We start from the raw sequence: 15,746 nt of genomic DNA, 5'->3' as shown, positions 1-15,746 counted from the left end.
GAGAGTTTGGAATTGGTGCAGCTTGGAGCTGCTTTATCGTGAATGCTGCCCATAAGCAGTGTGATCAGTGTTCAGGGCTCTTTTTAATGTACTCTTCACTGCAAACTCAGTTGTTATGGCCCAACTGCAATTGCCCTTGAGAAAGGTTTATGCATTCAGAAGGAAGTGACACAGAGCTTGGGGTTAGTCAATGTAGTTTGGACCTAGCATGAGGCAGACAATTTAACCGTGCACATTTATTGAATGTGTCTCATTTTTTTGTGAACAGGAAGAAGAGGCTTCACTGTTCATTGGCACTGAAAGATTGACAGCAGAGAGAATGAGCCAACGAGAAGCTGTTAAACTCATAATAGCTTAAATGCCACCATGTCTGTAGAGGACGACATCAGAAACCAATTCTCATGCTCAATATGTCTGGATACCTTTAAAGACCCGGTCACCACAGAGTGTGAACATGACTTCTGCAGGCCATGTATAACGGAGTACTGGGACAGAGAGGAAACATCCATCTGTCCTCTGTGTCGACAGTATTCCTCGGGATCCTTGAGAACTAATCGTACACTGGCCTGCGTTGTTGAGATACTTCAGTCAAAGAAAGGTAACAGTTCTGAAGAAACCGACTCAGGTGGAGACAACAATTTTGGATTCCTGCTTCTCGTCATCCTCATTTTTGTAATCGTGCTTCTCTGGTCGTTGAGCCCAGATGCTTCTTCACTGGGACTTTACCCCAAGGATTACGACATGTGTTCTCAGCACAAGGAGAAACTGAAGCTCTTCTGTGAAGATGATCAGGAGTTAATTTGTCTCATCTGCAGGGATTCAAATAAGCACAAAAACCATCGGGTTTCTCCCATCAATGAAGCTGCTCGATACTATAAGGTAACTTGGTAGGGTAGAGACCAGGAAATAAAGTCTTGCTTTTATATTGAAAAACAAAAAAAAACTGCAGATGCTGGAAATCTGACATAAAAATAGAAAATGCTGGAACTGCTCGGCTGGTTCTGATGAAGTCATCGACCTGAAAGGTCAACACTGGTTCCCTCTCCACAGACACTGCCTGATTTATTGAGTATCCCCAACAGTTTGTGGGTTTGTTGTATTTATATGATGCCTTTCCCAATCTCAGAACGTTGCTGAAGTGTGGCATTCTCTCAGCACTGCAGTCGGGTGTCAGCCCAGGTTTCCGAGCTCAAGGCTTTGGAGTAGAACTTGAACAAACAGTTTTGTAACACAGAGGTGTGAGAGAAATCAGTGAGGTTGGTCAAGTCGTTCTGTTTAAACTCCACGCCGAGTATTCATCATATTTGTTTTGCTTTAGAGATGTTATATATTTCCTTTTTTAGTGGGGATTGCCTTAGAATAAATTCTTGGACATGTCATATTACTATTTGTAAATATGTATACAACATTATCTGCCAGTCCTCCCTGGCATTAGACCCTTTGGCAACAAATAATATAAAAGTGCAATAGTGCCCCTGCCAGTGCTGATCCTTTAGGCACACTTCACGCCTTCTCCCTATCTAAACAGCCACCTTAGCCCGATTTTCTGACTTCTATCATCAGTCACCTATCCATTCTGCTCCCAGTTCTGCATGCTCTGACCTTATTCAGCAGCAGTTAACATCAGTTTGCTCCCATGTCTGGGCCATTGCTGTATCATCCTAATGGGTTCCCACCTCCTGGGCCAAGAATATCCCACCTGCTTTGACTTGGTTGGATTTCCCAGGGATTTCAGGTGATGCAGATTGGGACTCCAAAATAAATACTTAGAACCACATCCTCCTGTGCTAAACAAACAAATCGTGCTGGCATCTAGAGCAAAAGCTGGGCAAGTTGGCTAATTTTACAGTGATACAGACCAATGTTAGTCCATCTCTAACTCACTGGACATAATGAGAAGATCACAGAATGAATCAGTTTGCCAGATTTTCCATGGATGCTGAGTTAATGGTTAGTAGATTAGGGCCATCTGCCTTGTTGTTTGCTGTCTCCGCGTGGCCTTTTCCTGAAATCAGATTACAGCACTAAGATTTGGCAGACCAAGGAGCTCGGCCGATGGCATTCACACCTCCACCTTTCCCAGGGAGGTTCACGTGAGTGAAGGAACATGCAGCATGCAGCTCAGCTTTGCTTTAGGGTGGAAAAAAAGTGAACAATGGAAGTAAGTCAGCTGCTTGTGGAGTGGCTGTTTTTTACCTTCCCAGAGACTCAGCAGCAAGTAGGAGGAGCAGACAACTGCTCAAAAAGCTGTAAACTTTAAAGTAGCAGCATTTTTCCCAGCAGCATGTAAAAGGGAGACAGGCTCCAGCAGAGCGGCCATTTTGAAGCGGCCACTTTGAATGTGGCTGTTGTGAGGTCAAAGTGCTGTGTTTGAGGGGTAAGTGCTAAGGATCTGTCTCGAGTGACTCTGCTTTCCCCATTTTTTTGTGTGGTTCAGAACTTTAAAACTTTATTTCTACAGCACGGTAACAGGCCCTTCCGGCCCAATGAGCCCGTGCCACCCAATTACACCCAAGTTAACCTACTGACCCATACGTCCTTGGAATGTGGGAGGAAACCAGAGCACCGGGAGGAAACCCACGCAGACGCGGGGAGAACGTACAAACTCCTTACAGACAGCGGCCGGAATTGAAGCCTGATCGCTGGCGCTGTAATAGCGTTACGCTAACCGTAATGCTAGAGATGGTAGTCGGGGCAGTCGCAAGCTCCTCCTGCAGAATGTGGGAGATCAGGGAAACTCTCAGTGTCCCTGGTGACTACACCTGTGGGAAGTGTGTCCTGCTGCAGCTCCTGATTGACTGCATCCAGCAGCTGGAGCTGCAGTTGGACTCACTCAGGAGCATCCATGATACCGACAGCATCAGAGACAGGAGGTTTAATGGGGTGGTCACGCCAAAGGACCAGGCTGCAGGTAGTTGGGTGACCACCAGGAAAGGCAGAGGGAGCAGACAGTATTTTACCCTGCACTACCTCAATGCACTGTGTAATGAATTGATCTATATGAATGGTATGCAGGACAAGTTTTTCACTGTACCTCGGTACAGGTGACAAGAATAAACCAATTCCAATTTCAATTCCAGTGAATGCAGGGTTCCCCTATGGCCCTTCCCCTCACTAACAAGTATATCACTTTGGATACTGTTGGTGGGGGGGGGGGGGGGGGGTGGGGGGTGGGTGTTTCAGAGGAGACCAGTGGCAGCAGCCAAGTCTGTGGCACAATGACTGGCTCTGATGCAAGGAGAGCTGTAGTGACAGGAGACTTGATAGTTAGGGGCCCCCGATTTCAGGAAAAGGCCACACAGAGACAGCAAACAACAAGGCTGTATAAGTCTTTGACTCTATGGTATCCAGTCTGCCAGTGAGTAAGAACTAATATGTCCTGTAAGAAGTTTAGGGGACACTTATTTACCAGTGGAATGGTTGGAATGTGGACCCCATCGCCAAATTTGGTAGTTGAGGTAAATAGCAGAATGGTTTTAAAGAGAAGTCAGACAAATGAGTGAAAGGGTTGGGACGATGTGCAGAAAGGGTTAAATAAAGATGAAGGCCCCAAGGAAACATAAGAATTGGCAAGGACCCTGTTCTATATGCAACAAAATATGAGGCTTTCCAATTTCCAGTTCATGACCCTGGTGTGAATTCTTGCCAGTGCCATTTGTATTCTGGTGAGTACTTGGATGCGAATGTCTGAGTAAGGTGTACGCCTTTCTTTTTAGCAAGAACTGGCCACAACTCTGGAATCATTGAAAATGACGCATATCCATCACCAAGTAATGAAGTCCAATTATGAGGAGAACCTGACTTTGTTGATGGTGCGTGAGTATTGAACATGATGTTACCCAGCACAAGAAATCAGTAGTACGTAATAATGATGTCAATGAGCGGTTAGGATGTTCCAATCGAGGTTGGGCCAAAGCTTGAACTTCCAAGATAATATGAATCATGATGTGGCTCAAAGACCAATGATCTGCAGACACGAGAGACTGCAGATGTTGGAACCTGGAGCAACACACAAAGCGCTGGAGGAACCCAGCGGGTCAGGCAGCATCTGTGGAGGGAAATGGGCAGTCGACGTTTTGGGTCGAGACCCTTCATCTGCACTGAAAGCTATGGGGGGCGTAGCCAGTATATAAAGGGGAAAGGGCGGAGCAAGAGCTGGCAGGTGATAGGTGGATCCAGGTGAGGGGGGTGATAGGCAGGTGGAGGAGGGGAGAGAGGGAATGGCACCAGAAGCTGGGAGGTGACAGGTTGAAGCAACAAAGGGTTGAAGATGACGGAATCTGATAGGAGAGAAGGTGGAGCGTGGAGAGGGAGGTGGGAACAGTGGGGGGAGGGGACCCAGCGGGAGGGGTGTGTGGGTGGTGGGCAGATGGTGTGGGTGGGGGAGGGAAAAGACCAGGGACATGGGGGGTAGGGTGGGTGTAGGAGGAGCTGGGGAGATCAGGAGGAGAGAGGAAAGGGACAGAGGGGGAGCAGGTTACTGGAAACTGGAGAATTCAATGTTCATGTCATTGGGTTGTAGACTATCCAGGCAGAGTATGAGGTGCTGTTCCTCCAGTTTGCATTTAGCCTCACCCTGGCAGCGAAGAAAGCCAAGGACAGACATGTCGGTGTGCCCCACCTTCCTCACTTATCAGATTCCATCATCCGCAGCTCTACGTCACCTCCACCTGTCACGTTCCAGCCTCTGTCACTGTTCCCACCCTCCCCTCCCCCACCTGCCTATAGCTCCTCCTCCCCTGGATCCACCTATTGCCTGCCAGCTCTGGCTCCGCTGCCTAGCCCCTCTCTATCTTTCAGTCTAGATGAAGGGTCTTGACCCAAAACGTCGACTGTCCGTTTCCCTCCACAGATGCTGCCTGACCCAATGACCTCCTTTGATGAGTTAATTCACCTACCAATAGTCAGAGTTACACAAGAGAAAGAGGTCCTTCGCCTACTACATTGATGCCAACCATTGTACCCATCTGTACCACCCCCACGTCCCAGAACTTAGTTGATAGCCTTCCACATGTTGACATTTCTAGTGCTCATTTAGATACCTAATAACTGCCGTGAGAGTCCCTGCCTCCACTCAGCCAGTGCGTTCCAAATTCCAACTACCCTCTGGGTGAAAAAGTTTTTCCTCAGATCCCGTCTAAACTTCTTACGTCTCACACCAAATCTATGCCCTGTAGTTTTAGATAACTCGCTATGGGAGAAAGCTTCTTATTATCTTCCCCATCTAACCCCATCATAATCTTGTATATTGTTTTTAAAGTTGTACCATGGCTCCCTGTTCTTGTATTCAAATGTCCTAACTAATGAAGGTAAGTACGACATATGCCTTCTTCTCCACCTTTTCTACCTGTGCTAACAACCCCAAGGATCCCTGGATTTGTACAATCAATACTCCTCAATACTCCCTGAGGCCCGACCATTTACTGTGGGTGGTCCAACGGTCCAACCTACAACATCCATTGCTATTTTCCTTTCCACCATGTGGTTGGTCATTAACTACAGCTTGATGTCAGAGTCAGTTTCCAAATCTGACAGGGAGTTCAAGTTCGGGCCTTTTAGATTGGGCCTCAGCTGGAGTACTGTGTGCATTTCTGGTCACCACACCACAGGAAGGACATGACTCTGATGGAGAGGGTGCAGGGGAAATCTACCAGGATGTTGCCTGGGATGGGACGTTTCAGTTACAAGGAGAGACTTATTTTCCTTGGAGTGGCAGAGGCTGAGGGAGAACCTGCTAGATGTATAGAGAATTATCAGGGGCAAAGATGGGGTGGATAGTGAGAAACTTCTCCCCTGTAATGGAGATGTCTAATTCCAGATTTTTAAGTTTCACAACTGCAACAATGGAATTTGAAGCATATCTCTAGTTGTGCGTCCAAGAAGATAGTCTGTGAATTCACCCACACGTGAACACCATACCCAGCCTTACAGTACAAATGTAAGGAAGCCCTGTGGAATTACGGAGAGCTTCAGTCAGAGCGCACCTAAAACAAAGAGAGAAATGCTGGAAGTGCTCAACAGGTCAGGTAGCATCTGTGAAGCGATAAACAGAGTTAACATCTCAGGGTGATGATCTTTCTTGAGAACTGGCAGTTCTGGTACAAAGCAGAAAGACTGGTTATTGAAATTATTGAATTCAATGTTAAGTCCCAAAGGTTGTGCCTGCCAAGGTAGAAGATGAGCTGCTGTTCCTTGAGCTACTTTGTTCTTTGTTGGAACAGTTGAAGTCACCAAGATGCCAAAAGTCAGAGAATGAAATGGAGAGTTTCAGAGACAGGTGCCTGGAAACTCAGGGTCACCCTTGCAAACTGAATGGGCCTTTTCTGCAAAGCAGTTCCTCCTGTGTAGAGGAGGCCACATCATGCCTATTGGATATAGAACATTAAATTGGAAGAAGTGCAAATGAATCATTGCTTCACCTGGAAGGAGTGTTTGGGCCCCTGGATGGTGGTAAAAGGTAAAAGGACAGATGTTGTATTTGAAATACTGTGTGCAGTTCTGGTCACCATACCTAAGGAAGAACAATGTAGCTCCACGATTGATTCCTGGGAAGAGGGAAAACCGAGCAAGGCTGAACTATTCCTTCTGGAGTTTAGAACAACTAAGGGTAACTTCATTGGGACATTCAATGTTCTGAGAAGGCTTGACAGGGTAGAAAAGGCTATTTCCTCAGGGAGTCCAGAACTGGGGGCCATACTGTCAGGATATCAGGCAGGCTCATTGGAAATGAAGTGAGATTTTTTTTTCAGAGAGTTGTAAACTTTCAGAATTTTCTAAACTGTGGCTGTGGATAATTCAGCCATGAAGTATATTCAAAACCAGAGACTGATCGATGTTTGGGTACAGAGAGGATTGAGGGATATGGGCTTGGGGGGAAAGTGCACATGGAACTGGACCAGGTAAATCCTAACAGAAAAGAGAAGTAGGTTCAAGGGGGTTTAATGATCTTGTCCAGCTTCAATGTTACTAAAAACTGGTATCAAAAATAGAATCTCTAATCGCTCTCTTCTTTGGTTATAAAAACATCAGACATGGGGACAAAGGCTGATTGGTTAAGAATCATCCAATGGGTAATGAAGATCTCATCCCCTTTCTGATTGGTCAAGGGCTGGGCTGGAAGTACACTTTGCCAACAGCAGGGCCGGGGTAAGAGCTCAAAGACCCCTTCATCAATAAGCCCTATTAAAACCTTTCCATCTTTTTAAGACAGTTGACTTGGAGACCTGACTGGTTAGGCAACAACCTTAACCCCCAGCTGCAGAATTTTATATCAGAAGCTGTGATGTCTTTCTCTTATTCTTGCTGTCTGTCACACTCCTTCCTGCCTCAACTCACACACTTGCTTTCTCTTCTTTGCCATTGTTATTTCAACTCTGTGTGGTCACTTTCTCCAGAATGAAGTATCACTGACAGAGCAACGCATTGGGAAGCTCTTTGTGCGTCTTCATGAGTTCCTGAGAATGGAAGAGGAGAGCATTGTGCAGGACCTCCACAACGATGCTTGGCAACGCTTCACCGTGCTGGAAGAAATCATCATGCAGCTGGCCTTTGAATCGACGGCCTTATCAGACACCATCCAAGCAGTCAGCGAGGACCTTTTTCAAGAAGATGCCATACTGTTCCTAATGGTGAAGTATTTTATATTCCAGTCACACACATTGGGAGCTGTCTACTTATTCATAACACCACACCATATTGGCTTCCCAGCTTGAATCTGTAGTAAGCAACATGAAGCCAGTCTGGACTGGTGCTATTCACCTCTCTTGTCTCGGGGAAAGACAAGTCAAAGTTGATTTATTTCCACAGAGGTAGTTGGAAGGGTGGGGGTGAGGTCAAAATATATTTACAGGTCACATCTCATAGCACTGAAGCAACTAGCCCCAGGAACAGAGGAGAGAATGAGAAGGCTATCTGTCCAATAGCAGCCAGTTGTTAGAGGACATGGGAGTGATGGATGGCAAGTGATAAGATAAGATTTCTTTATTAGTCACTTGTATATCGAAACACAGTGAGATGCATCTTCTGTGTACAGTGCTCTGGGGGCAGCCCGCAAGTGTCGCCACGCTCCAGCGCCAACATAGAATGCCCACAACTTCCTAACCTGTACGTCTTTGGAATGTGGGAGGAAACCGGAGCACCCAGAGGAAACCCACGCAGACACGGGGAGAACGTACAAACTCCTTACAGACAGCGTCTGGAATTGAACCCGGGTCGCTGGCGCTGTAATAGCATCATGCTAACCACTACACTACCGTGCCTTTAACACATTACATGTAGAGTCCAGCTGAACCTTATAGCAATGTTTTGCATTCACAACCACAAGGTATAGCTCCAGTCTGCCACGCTCCCAGCACCAACATCCTTTGGGCTTGGTACCAGTCTATCATAATCTCAGCAAAAGTCTGTTCTCATTCCAACACCAGTCTATGATCCCAACAGGTATCTGCTCCTATCCCTGCACCAACCTGCCGTGCTCTCAGCACTGGTCTGTGGTGATCCTGACACCAGTGTGCCATGACCCCAGCACCTGCTCTGACCCCAGTTCCAACATGCCACGATACAGAAACCTTATGCTAAAGTCCCAGTACCATGCTTCCATGAATTCCATCTCCTGTCTGCTAGGAATCCAACATCAGTCTGGTATTTAATCAGTTCTGAGTTTCACCTTTAATTTAACAACACTCCAAACCAATAAGCATCTTCTTCTACCATACACACGTCATATGGGATGATTCTGGAGATGCTGTAGTGAAGCTCCCTGCTTCAGTCTCATTGCCAGCTCACAAAAGGCATCAGTTCAACTGGGGATTTACAAGGGCAAGTCCACCGCCAGCTTGATGCACATCATTTGTGGCTTTCTGTCTGCAGCATAAGACAATCTCACTCGGAGAGGTCACATGGAATGCAGGGAAGGTTGGAGTACACGGTTCCCACGTCATTATATTGAGAACAGAGTGAAGAGGCAGCTCTACCTGCCTCTAACCTGAGAGCCCTGGATAAAACAATGTGACAGGAGTTTTACTCTACCTAACTCAAATGTCGTCACAGGTAGAGAGGGTAGTGAAGAAGGCACTTGGCACGCTGGCCTTCATCAGTCGGGGCACTGGGTATGGGAGTTGGGAAGTTATATAAGACGTTGGTGAGGCCACACTTGGAGTATTGTGTACAGTTTGGGTCACCCTGTCATAGGAAAGATGTTATTAAACTAGAAAGAGCGCAGAAAAAAGTTACCAGGATGTTGCCTGGATTTGGGGGCCTGAGTTACAAGGAGAGGTTGTGCAGACTAGGATTTTATTCCCTAGAACACAGGAGATTGAGGGGTGACCTGATAGGGGTATATAAGATCATGAGGGGCATAGACAGGGTGAAAGCACACAGTCTTTTTCCCGGGAAGAGGGCATAGGTTTAAGATCAGAGGTGAAAGATTCAAAAGGGACATCGGGGGCAGCTTCTTCCCGCAAAGGGTGGTGCGTATTTGGAACGAGCTGCCAGAAATAGTGGTTGAGGCGGGCACATTAGCAACATTTAAAGGCCATCTAGATAAGTACATGGGTAGGAGACGTTTAGAGGGCTACGGCCAAACACAGGCAGATGGGACTAGCTTGCTGGGCAACACAGTTGGCATGGACAAGTTGGGCCGAAGGGCCTGTTTCCGTGCTGCATGGCTCTATAACTCTAAGTACAGGGGGTGTTTAATGCAACAATCCAAAAGGAGCTTTATTCTGAATTCAATTCTACTTCACCCTACTTGGACTGGCTGATGGGCTGATATAGAGGAAGATTTACTTTGCAAATTCCCCAGGTATGTCACCATACCTGAGAGTGTTGGATGTTAATGTTGAATGGAGTGTGGGGCATGTTCCAGGGCAATACATTAAACCTCTGCCCACCATAAGTGAATCTACTTATTAAAACTTTCTCAGTGATAGTCAAAAGAATTTTTTGCTATGTCAGTAAACAGCTTCACAGGGGAGGATGGGATTTAATAAAATTAATTAAACAAAAGGAAGCTGGCCAAGAGAGCTGTGTAAACTCCAGCTACCTAACACACACCCTGTTGCAATGATGAACCTATTAACATTGTGTGTTTTTCTCTTTTCAGAAGCTGAAAACAACACAAGAAAGGTAACTTCATTTTAAAACTGGACACCCATTCATTTGAACTTATTCTAGTTGGCAAACTAACATTTAACTTTCAATCCACTTTTCTAGAGTTCAAATGGCAATTTCTGATCCCAGAGAAGTGTCTGTAAAGATGGATGGTACCAAGTACAAATTCCTAATGATGTACAACTCCTGGAAAAAAATGGTCAATGAAATTGGCTTTAATACCGGTGAGAAAATAATTTGTAAGAAAGCAGTTGAGTTGTTGTTGGTGGGGCTCACTCACCCTTTCCTTTCACCTCCACAGGTTTTATATAGTAGGTCTACAGTCAGACTGGACTGTTCAGCTCCATTCACAGTTCCCTGCATTATGAAGCAGTCTGTGCCCAGGCCTGACCCAGATGGGCTGATGTTACAAGTGGCACATGATCCATCACACAAGCACCAGGAAACAGCTGAACTGCCTCTTCTTGACATTCCCCAACAAGACCATGATGGAGGTTACCATTGACCAGAAACTTAATTGGACAAAATTATGGAGAGGATAGACAGGGTAGATAGTAGGAAAGTTTTCCCCATAGCAGATGCATCTCTAACTACAGGGCAGAGGTTTAATGTGAGAGGCGAGAGGGGCAGAGGTGATCTGAGGAAGAGCTTTTTTACCCAGAAGGTGGTTGGAATCTGCAACACACTGCCTGACAGAGTGGTGGAGACAGGGACTCTCACAGCATTTATGGAGTATCTAAATGAGTACTCAAATTGCCAATGCACAGAAGTCTACAGACCAAGTGCCGGTTAAGTGGGATTCGTATAGATTGGTACTTGATAGTCAGCATGGACATGATGGGCTGAAGGGCCTTGTCTAGGCTGTGTGTCTCTGACTCTATAACTAAAAAGGGGGAGAGCTACAAGTGAACTGTACACAAAGTGTGCACTGTCACACAAAACTGAGATTCTCCCCACCAGAGAAACACCAGGGTTAATTTTTAAGCAGCAGCTTTGTTAGAGATAATTTGAATGCAGTGAATCAAGTAAATGGAGAGAGGTCACACGTCTAAGTTTGCTGATAGCACAATGATGAGAGACAGTGGAAGCAGTCAGATAAAAAGCTTTAAATTACAAAGATAACAAACCAACAGGTTTAAATGTAAACAAATGTTAGATTATCCACTTTGGATCTGAAAACAATAGAAGATGTAACCTTTTGTTAGAAAATAATGGAGGTCAAAAGAGATTTTGTGGTCGACACACAGAGATTCTTAAAGGGTAATGGACAGGTACAGACAACAATCAATAAAAACAATGGAATGATGGGTTAATGTCCAAAGGAAGAGTCTACAAAGGGGTTGAGGTTTTGTACAGAGTCTTGACTGGATCATGCAAGGAGAACTGTATAGAGTTCAGGGCACCACCCCATAGGAAGGATAAATTGGCTTTAAAAGCACTGTAGATTTAAACTTGGACTTTCCTTGAATTAAATTACGAGGAGAAATTATAAAAGCAAAATTGTTTTCACCAAAAGTTAGAAGATTAAAGGAGATTTGAAATTTTCTAGGTATTGAGAGGAACTGTTAGTTTGGAGAGAGGGCAAGTACTTCTGACTGTTTGGAAAATCAAGACCCAGATGATAAAGCATGACAATTAGAGCCAGGTTTTTCAGTTGTCTTCTCACTTTCACACATAGAAGGGTGGTAAATGTTTGGAACTCTTTTCTGCGAGCAGCAGTTAATTTTATGTCTGAGGTTGATGGATCTTTCTTAGCCCAAGATGTGCAGGAGTAATGGGACAGGACTGATATATGGAGTTAGGCCACAAATCAGAGATGGAGAACAGTCCTGAAGAAGGGTCCTGACCCGAAACGTTGACCGCCTGCTTTTCTCCACGGATTCTGCCTGGCCTGCTGAGTTCCTCCAGCATCACCGTGTTTTTCATCTAGGCCACAAATCATTCTGGATCTCATTGAATTTGGGACAGGCTTGTGGAGATAAATATCCCTTCCTGGTTCTGAGAAAGAGTTGGCAGAGAAGTTCAAGGGTTTGGAGCCAAGGCAGCTGAAAGCACCGCCAGCAGTGTTGGGGCCAAAGGAAATCAGGGCCAGAATCAGAGAGATGCCAAGTTCTTGGAAGACTGTAGCACTGGTGGAAATTCCAGACAGAGGGAGGGGCAGGTCCTGGAAGGACTGAATACATTGTCTGCTGGAAGTGCCCAGGTACAAGACAAAAGAACTGATGTAGCAGCACTGATCGAAAGCTGATGAACAGGATGAAAGGTAACTTGGGATTCCATGGATGTTTGGAGTAGGGGTCAGTGATTTGGATTTGGGCGTGGGAGCACAATCTCAAAATCAGCTGATAACTCAAGAGTAGGAGTATCCATTTGGCCTGTCTGCCCAAGATAATCAGTGACCATTCCCTCTCCCTGTAGTCCCTCACACTTCCCACTCGCCGATTATGTCACTTTTGGCAAAGCCATTTTACAAGACATAATGAAAGGCATGGGAATAACACAGGCAGGAACACAGATCTTTTATCATAACAGGAAAGCAAATTAGAGAAGTAGCTCTGGTTGATGTAGAATCTGAAATAAGCTTAAATTTGAGAAGTCTGTTTTTATCGTAAAGATACCGTGTATTTAGCTTTTTTGGAGCTTTGTAATAATCAACAGTTGAATCCTACATGATTACATTTCTCCGCTTCATCAAGTTCCCAAATCTTAATTTAATGAAAGAGCTGGTTTGCATCTTTTCATCGTGTTTGTTCTGTGCTTCCTTCTGTAGTGCCACTGAGTTTAGATGCTGAAACCGCACACCGGGACCTTCTCATCTTCAACAACATGACCAACGTCATGTACAGCCATGGCTTGAAGAAACCTCCGGACACCAGCTCACGATTCAGTGTCCATCCCTTTGTCCTGGCCCAGCAGGGGTTGTCATCAGGAATACACTACTGGGAAATCTTTGTGGGATGCAAGACTGACTGGATCTTAGGGGTGACTAAAGAGTCTGTGGAACGCAAGACACCCATCTCACTGACGCCTCAAGATGGCCTCTGGACTTTGGAGAAGAGAAACAAGCACTACGTGGCAAATGCTGTGCCCCGGGTGGTCATCTTTTCACGGTTGAAGTCCCAAAAAATTGGAATTTACCTCGATTATGAAGGCGGGCAGGTGTCCTTTTACAATGCTGACTATATGAACCTTATGTACACCTTCAAAGACACATTCACAGAGACATTGTACCCCTTGTTCAGCCCAGGTTTTAGTTTTACACCACTAAGAATAATCCATGTAAATCCTTGAAAGAGTGTTGTTGTGAACTGAATGCAGTAACAAAAAAGCCGGCAACATTTAACACTGCCCAGTGAGCCTATTGAAGATATAACCTGTATCTGCCTAAGATCAGCTGGCTCAAGGCAGCACCCAACTCAACTGCAAATACATTCAAGTTTCTCTCTAATCTGTTAGAAATTATTTTGCTTTCACCTCTTTCTTTCTATCCATCCACACATCACGTTGTACCCCTGACCCAGCAAGCTGGTGCTCAATTCCCAGGCAATGGCTCCCTGTAACCAGCCACTGGGAGCTGTGCAGGAGCCACTCGCAGTGGCCTCACCGCTTTCTCCTTCCTTGCCCTAAGGAGGTGTCTCGCCTTCATCTTCTCCTTCCTGACGTCTTAACTGAGATCAGGAAATACCGATGTAAAGAATCATATGCAAATTCCAAGCACCTCCCATTCATACCTGTCCGTGTATAAATCTGTTCCTCAAAGCACCATTTCTCTCAGTGTCCAATGGGCTCCCATAGCTCCTGTTAGGAAGGCCGTTGTGTGACTTTAAGAAAATGATGTAGAACAAGTTACAATGAAAAGGATAAACAAGAAGTTACTATTGTGTTAATGATCAACCCTTTAATGACTTGTTACTCGTGTTATGGTGGTTGATTTAATTGCAGTACCTCAGTGCGGCACTGATGTCGAAATAACACTTTAATGTGCCTTAATTCAATAAACCATCCATGCTTATATGTGCATGTGTATGTGTGCGCACACATGTGCGTGTGTGCATGTGCACATGTGTGTGTGCCTCTGTGTGTGTGTGTGTGTGTGTGTGTGTGTGTGTGTGTGTGTGTGTTTTTGTGTGGCAAATATTTCCCTCTTTTGAGTAAATCCCTGTCTCACCTGAAAGGACTGTTTGGGTCCCTGCACCTCCCTTAATGTCATTGACTGCATTCAGTGTTCCAAGTGTGGCCTCCTCTACACTGGTGAGACCAAACGCAGACCAGGTGACCGTTTCACAGAACATCTGCGCTCCGTCCGTAACCGCGATCTGCATCTCCCCGTTGCCAGTCACTTCAGCTCCCCCTCCCACACCGTCACTGAGATGTCAGTCCTCGGCCTCCTCCACTGCCAGAATTCCAAGCGCAAACTGGAGGAACAGCACCTCATTTTCTGTCTTGGAACCTTGCAGCCTAACGGCATGAACATTGAATTTTCCCACAAGTAATCCCCACACCACCCCCCCCCCAACCATGCCTCCTCTTTTCTTCCCATTCCCAGCCTATCTTTTTTCTATCCTTTTTCCCTCCTTTGACCCCTCCCCCGGTGGATCTGCTCTCCCCTCCTCCCCCGCACCTGCCTATTACTATCTTACCTGCATCTACCTATCACCACCCTGTGCCCACCCCGTCTCCCCTCTTTTGTCCACCTATCACTGCTCTGCTTTTCCCTCCTATATATTGGGCTTCCCCTTTTCCTATCTTCAGTCCTGAAGAAGGGTCCTGAGCCGAAACGTTGACCGCCTGCTTTTCTCCACGGATGCTGCCTGGCCTGCTGAGTTCCTCCAGCATCAGAGTGTTTTTCATCTCAGTTGATTAAACAAATTCTGGTATCAGAGGGAAGCTTACGGACTGGTGAATCATACCATGGTGCACGTAATCGTTATAGCGCCCGATCACACACAGCTACATGTCCGGCGTACTTCATACAAGCAGTCGGTTCAGATGGGAGGGGGCGATGGTACCGGGAAGCTGGGGTCCGCTGGTGTTGGGGAACAGTGTGGACACTCGGTGCTGGGGTGCGAGGTTAGGTGGCAGCCAGGTGGTGGAGAATACTGGCAGGACCTGCCCCAGGTGTCGACAGCCCCACTGTCTGTCTCATCGCCTCTGCTGGAAGTGGGGGGAAGCTGGTGACGGGACAGACCGTAGGATCTCCTGGGCCAGGTGCTCCCTGCGCCCACTGTGTCCGCACAGGGGAAGCCCCGAGATCTCAGCCGCACCGCTCGCTCAGCGCCAGCACCAGCAGGTCTCTCCACACTGAGCCCCAGGGAGATTCCTTCAGTCCTGGCCCCACGGCACTGCCAGTGACACACCTCCCTTTGACGTTATACTGACCCTTTGTAGAACCGTAAAGAGTGAGTGGACGGGGTCATCGGCCAGTGAGCTACCAGGGCCTGCAAATAATTGGACAGCAGATTACCTGAATTTTGCTGAACACGCAAATACTGGGACTGATGGTCAGGTACACTGATCCAAAAACTGCATCAGATGCAATTGGTCGGGACATTCACCCCTGGCTTTCAGATATTGCATCTCTTTAAATAACACAGCCCTCACAGGTGCCACCTTGCGGTGTCCCACACTCAGTCTCC

At 46.4% G+C, this 15,746-nt stretch overlaps 1 protein-coding gene across 1 annotated transcript; it reads left to right on the top strand.

Annotated features, from left to right (window-relative positions):
• The first annotated feature begins 366 nt into the window (after positions 1-366).
• On the top strand, positions 367-15,462 carry LOC127582844 (E3 ubiquitin-protein ligase TRIM39-like). Its single transcript, XM_052038410.1, has 9 exons — positions 367-879; positions 2,788-2,919; positions 3,717-3,812; positions 7,395-7,628; positions 10,103-10,125; positions 10,213-10,334; positions 12,881-13,389; positions 14,992-15,180; positions 15,349-15,462. The coding sequence occupies exons 1-9, from the start codon at positions 367-369 to the stop codon at positions 15,460-15,462; spliced, it is 1,932 nt and encodes a 643-aa protein (XP_051894370.1).
• The last annotated feature ends 284 nt before the right edge of the window (positions 15,463-15,746 follow it).

Source organism: Pristis pectinata, chromosome 25 (genome assembly GCF_009764475.1).
Source record: "Pristis pectinata isolate sPriPec2 chromosome 25, sPriPec2.1.pri, whole genome shotgun sequence".
Classification (NCBI taxonomy): domain Eukaryota; kingdom Metazoa; phylum Chordata; class Chondrichthyes; order Rhinopristiformes; family Pristidae; genus Pristis; species Pristis pectinata.
The sequence above is the reverse complement of the archived record's forward strand: the minus strand, read 5'-3'. Positions and strand labels throughout refer to the sequence as shown.

What these genes read in the sequence shown, in the direction of transcription:
- LOC127582844 (XM_052038410.1), top strand. Translation starts at nt 367, where the DNA reads ATGTCTGTAGAGGACGACATCAGAAACCAATTCTCATGCTCAATATGT. An exon ending in ATGCCATACTGTTCCTAATG is followed by an intron (nt 7,629 to 10,102) that starts GTGAAGTATTTT and finishes TTCTCTTTTCAG; the next exon opens with AAGCTGAAAACAACACAAGA. An exon ending in CACCACTAAGAATAATCCAT is followed by an intron (nt 13,390 to 14,991) that starts GTAAATCCTTGA and finishes TTCTGGTATCAG; the next exon opens with AGGGAAGCTTACGGACTGGT.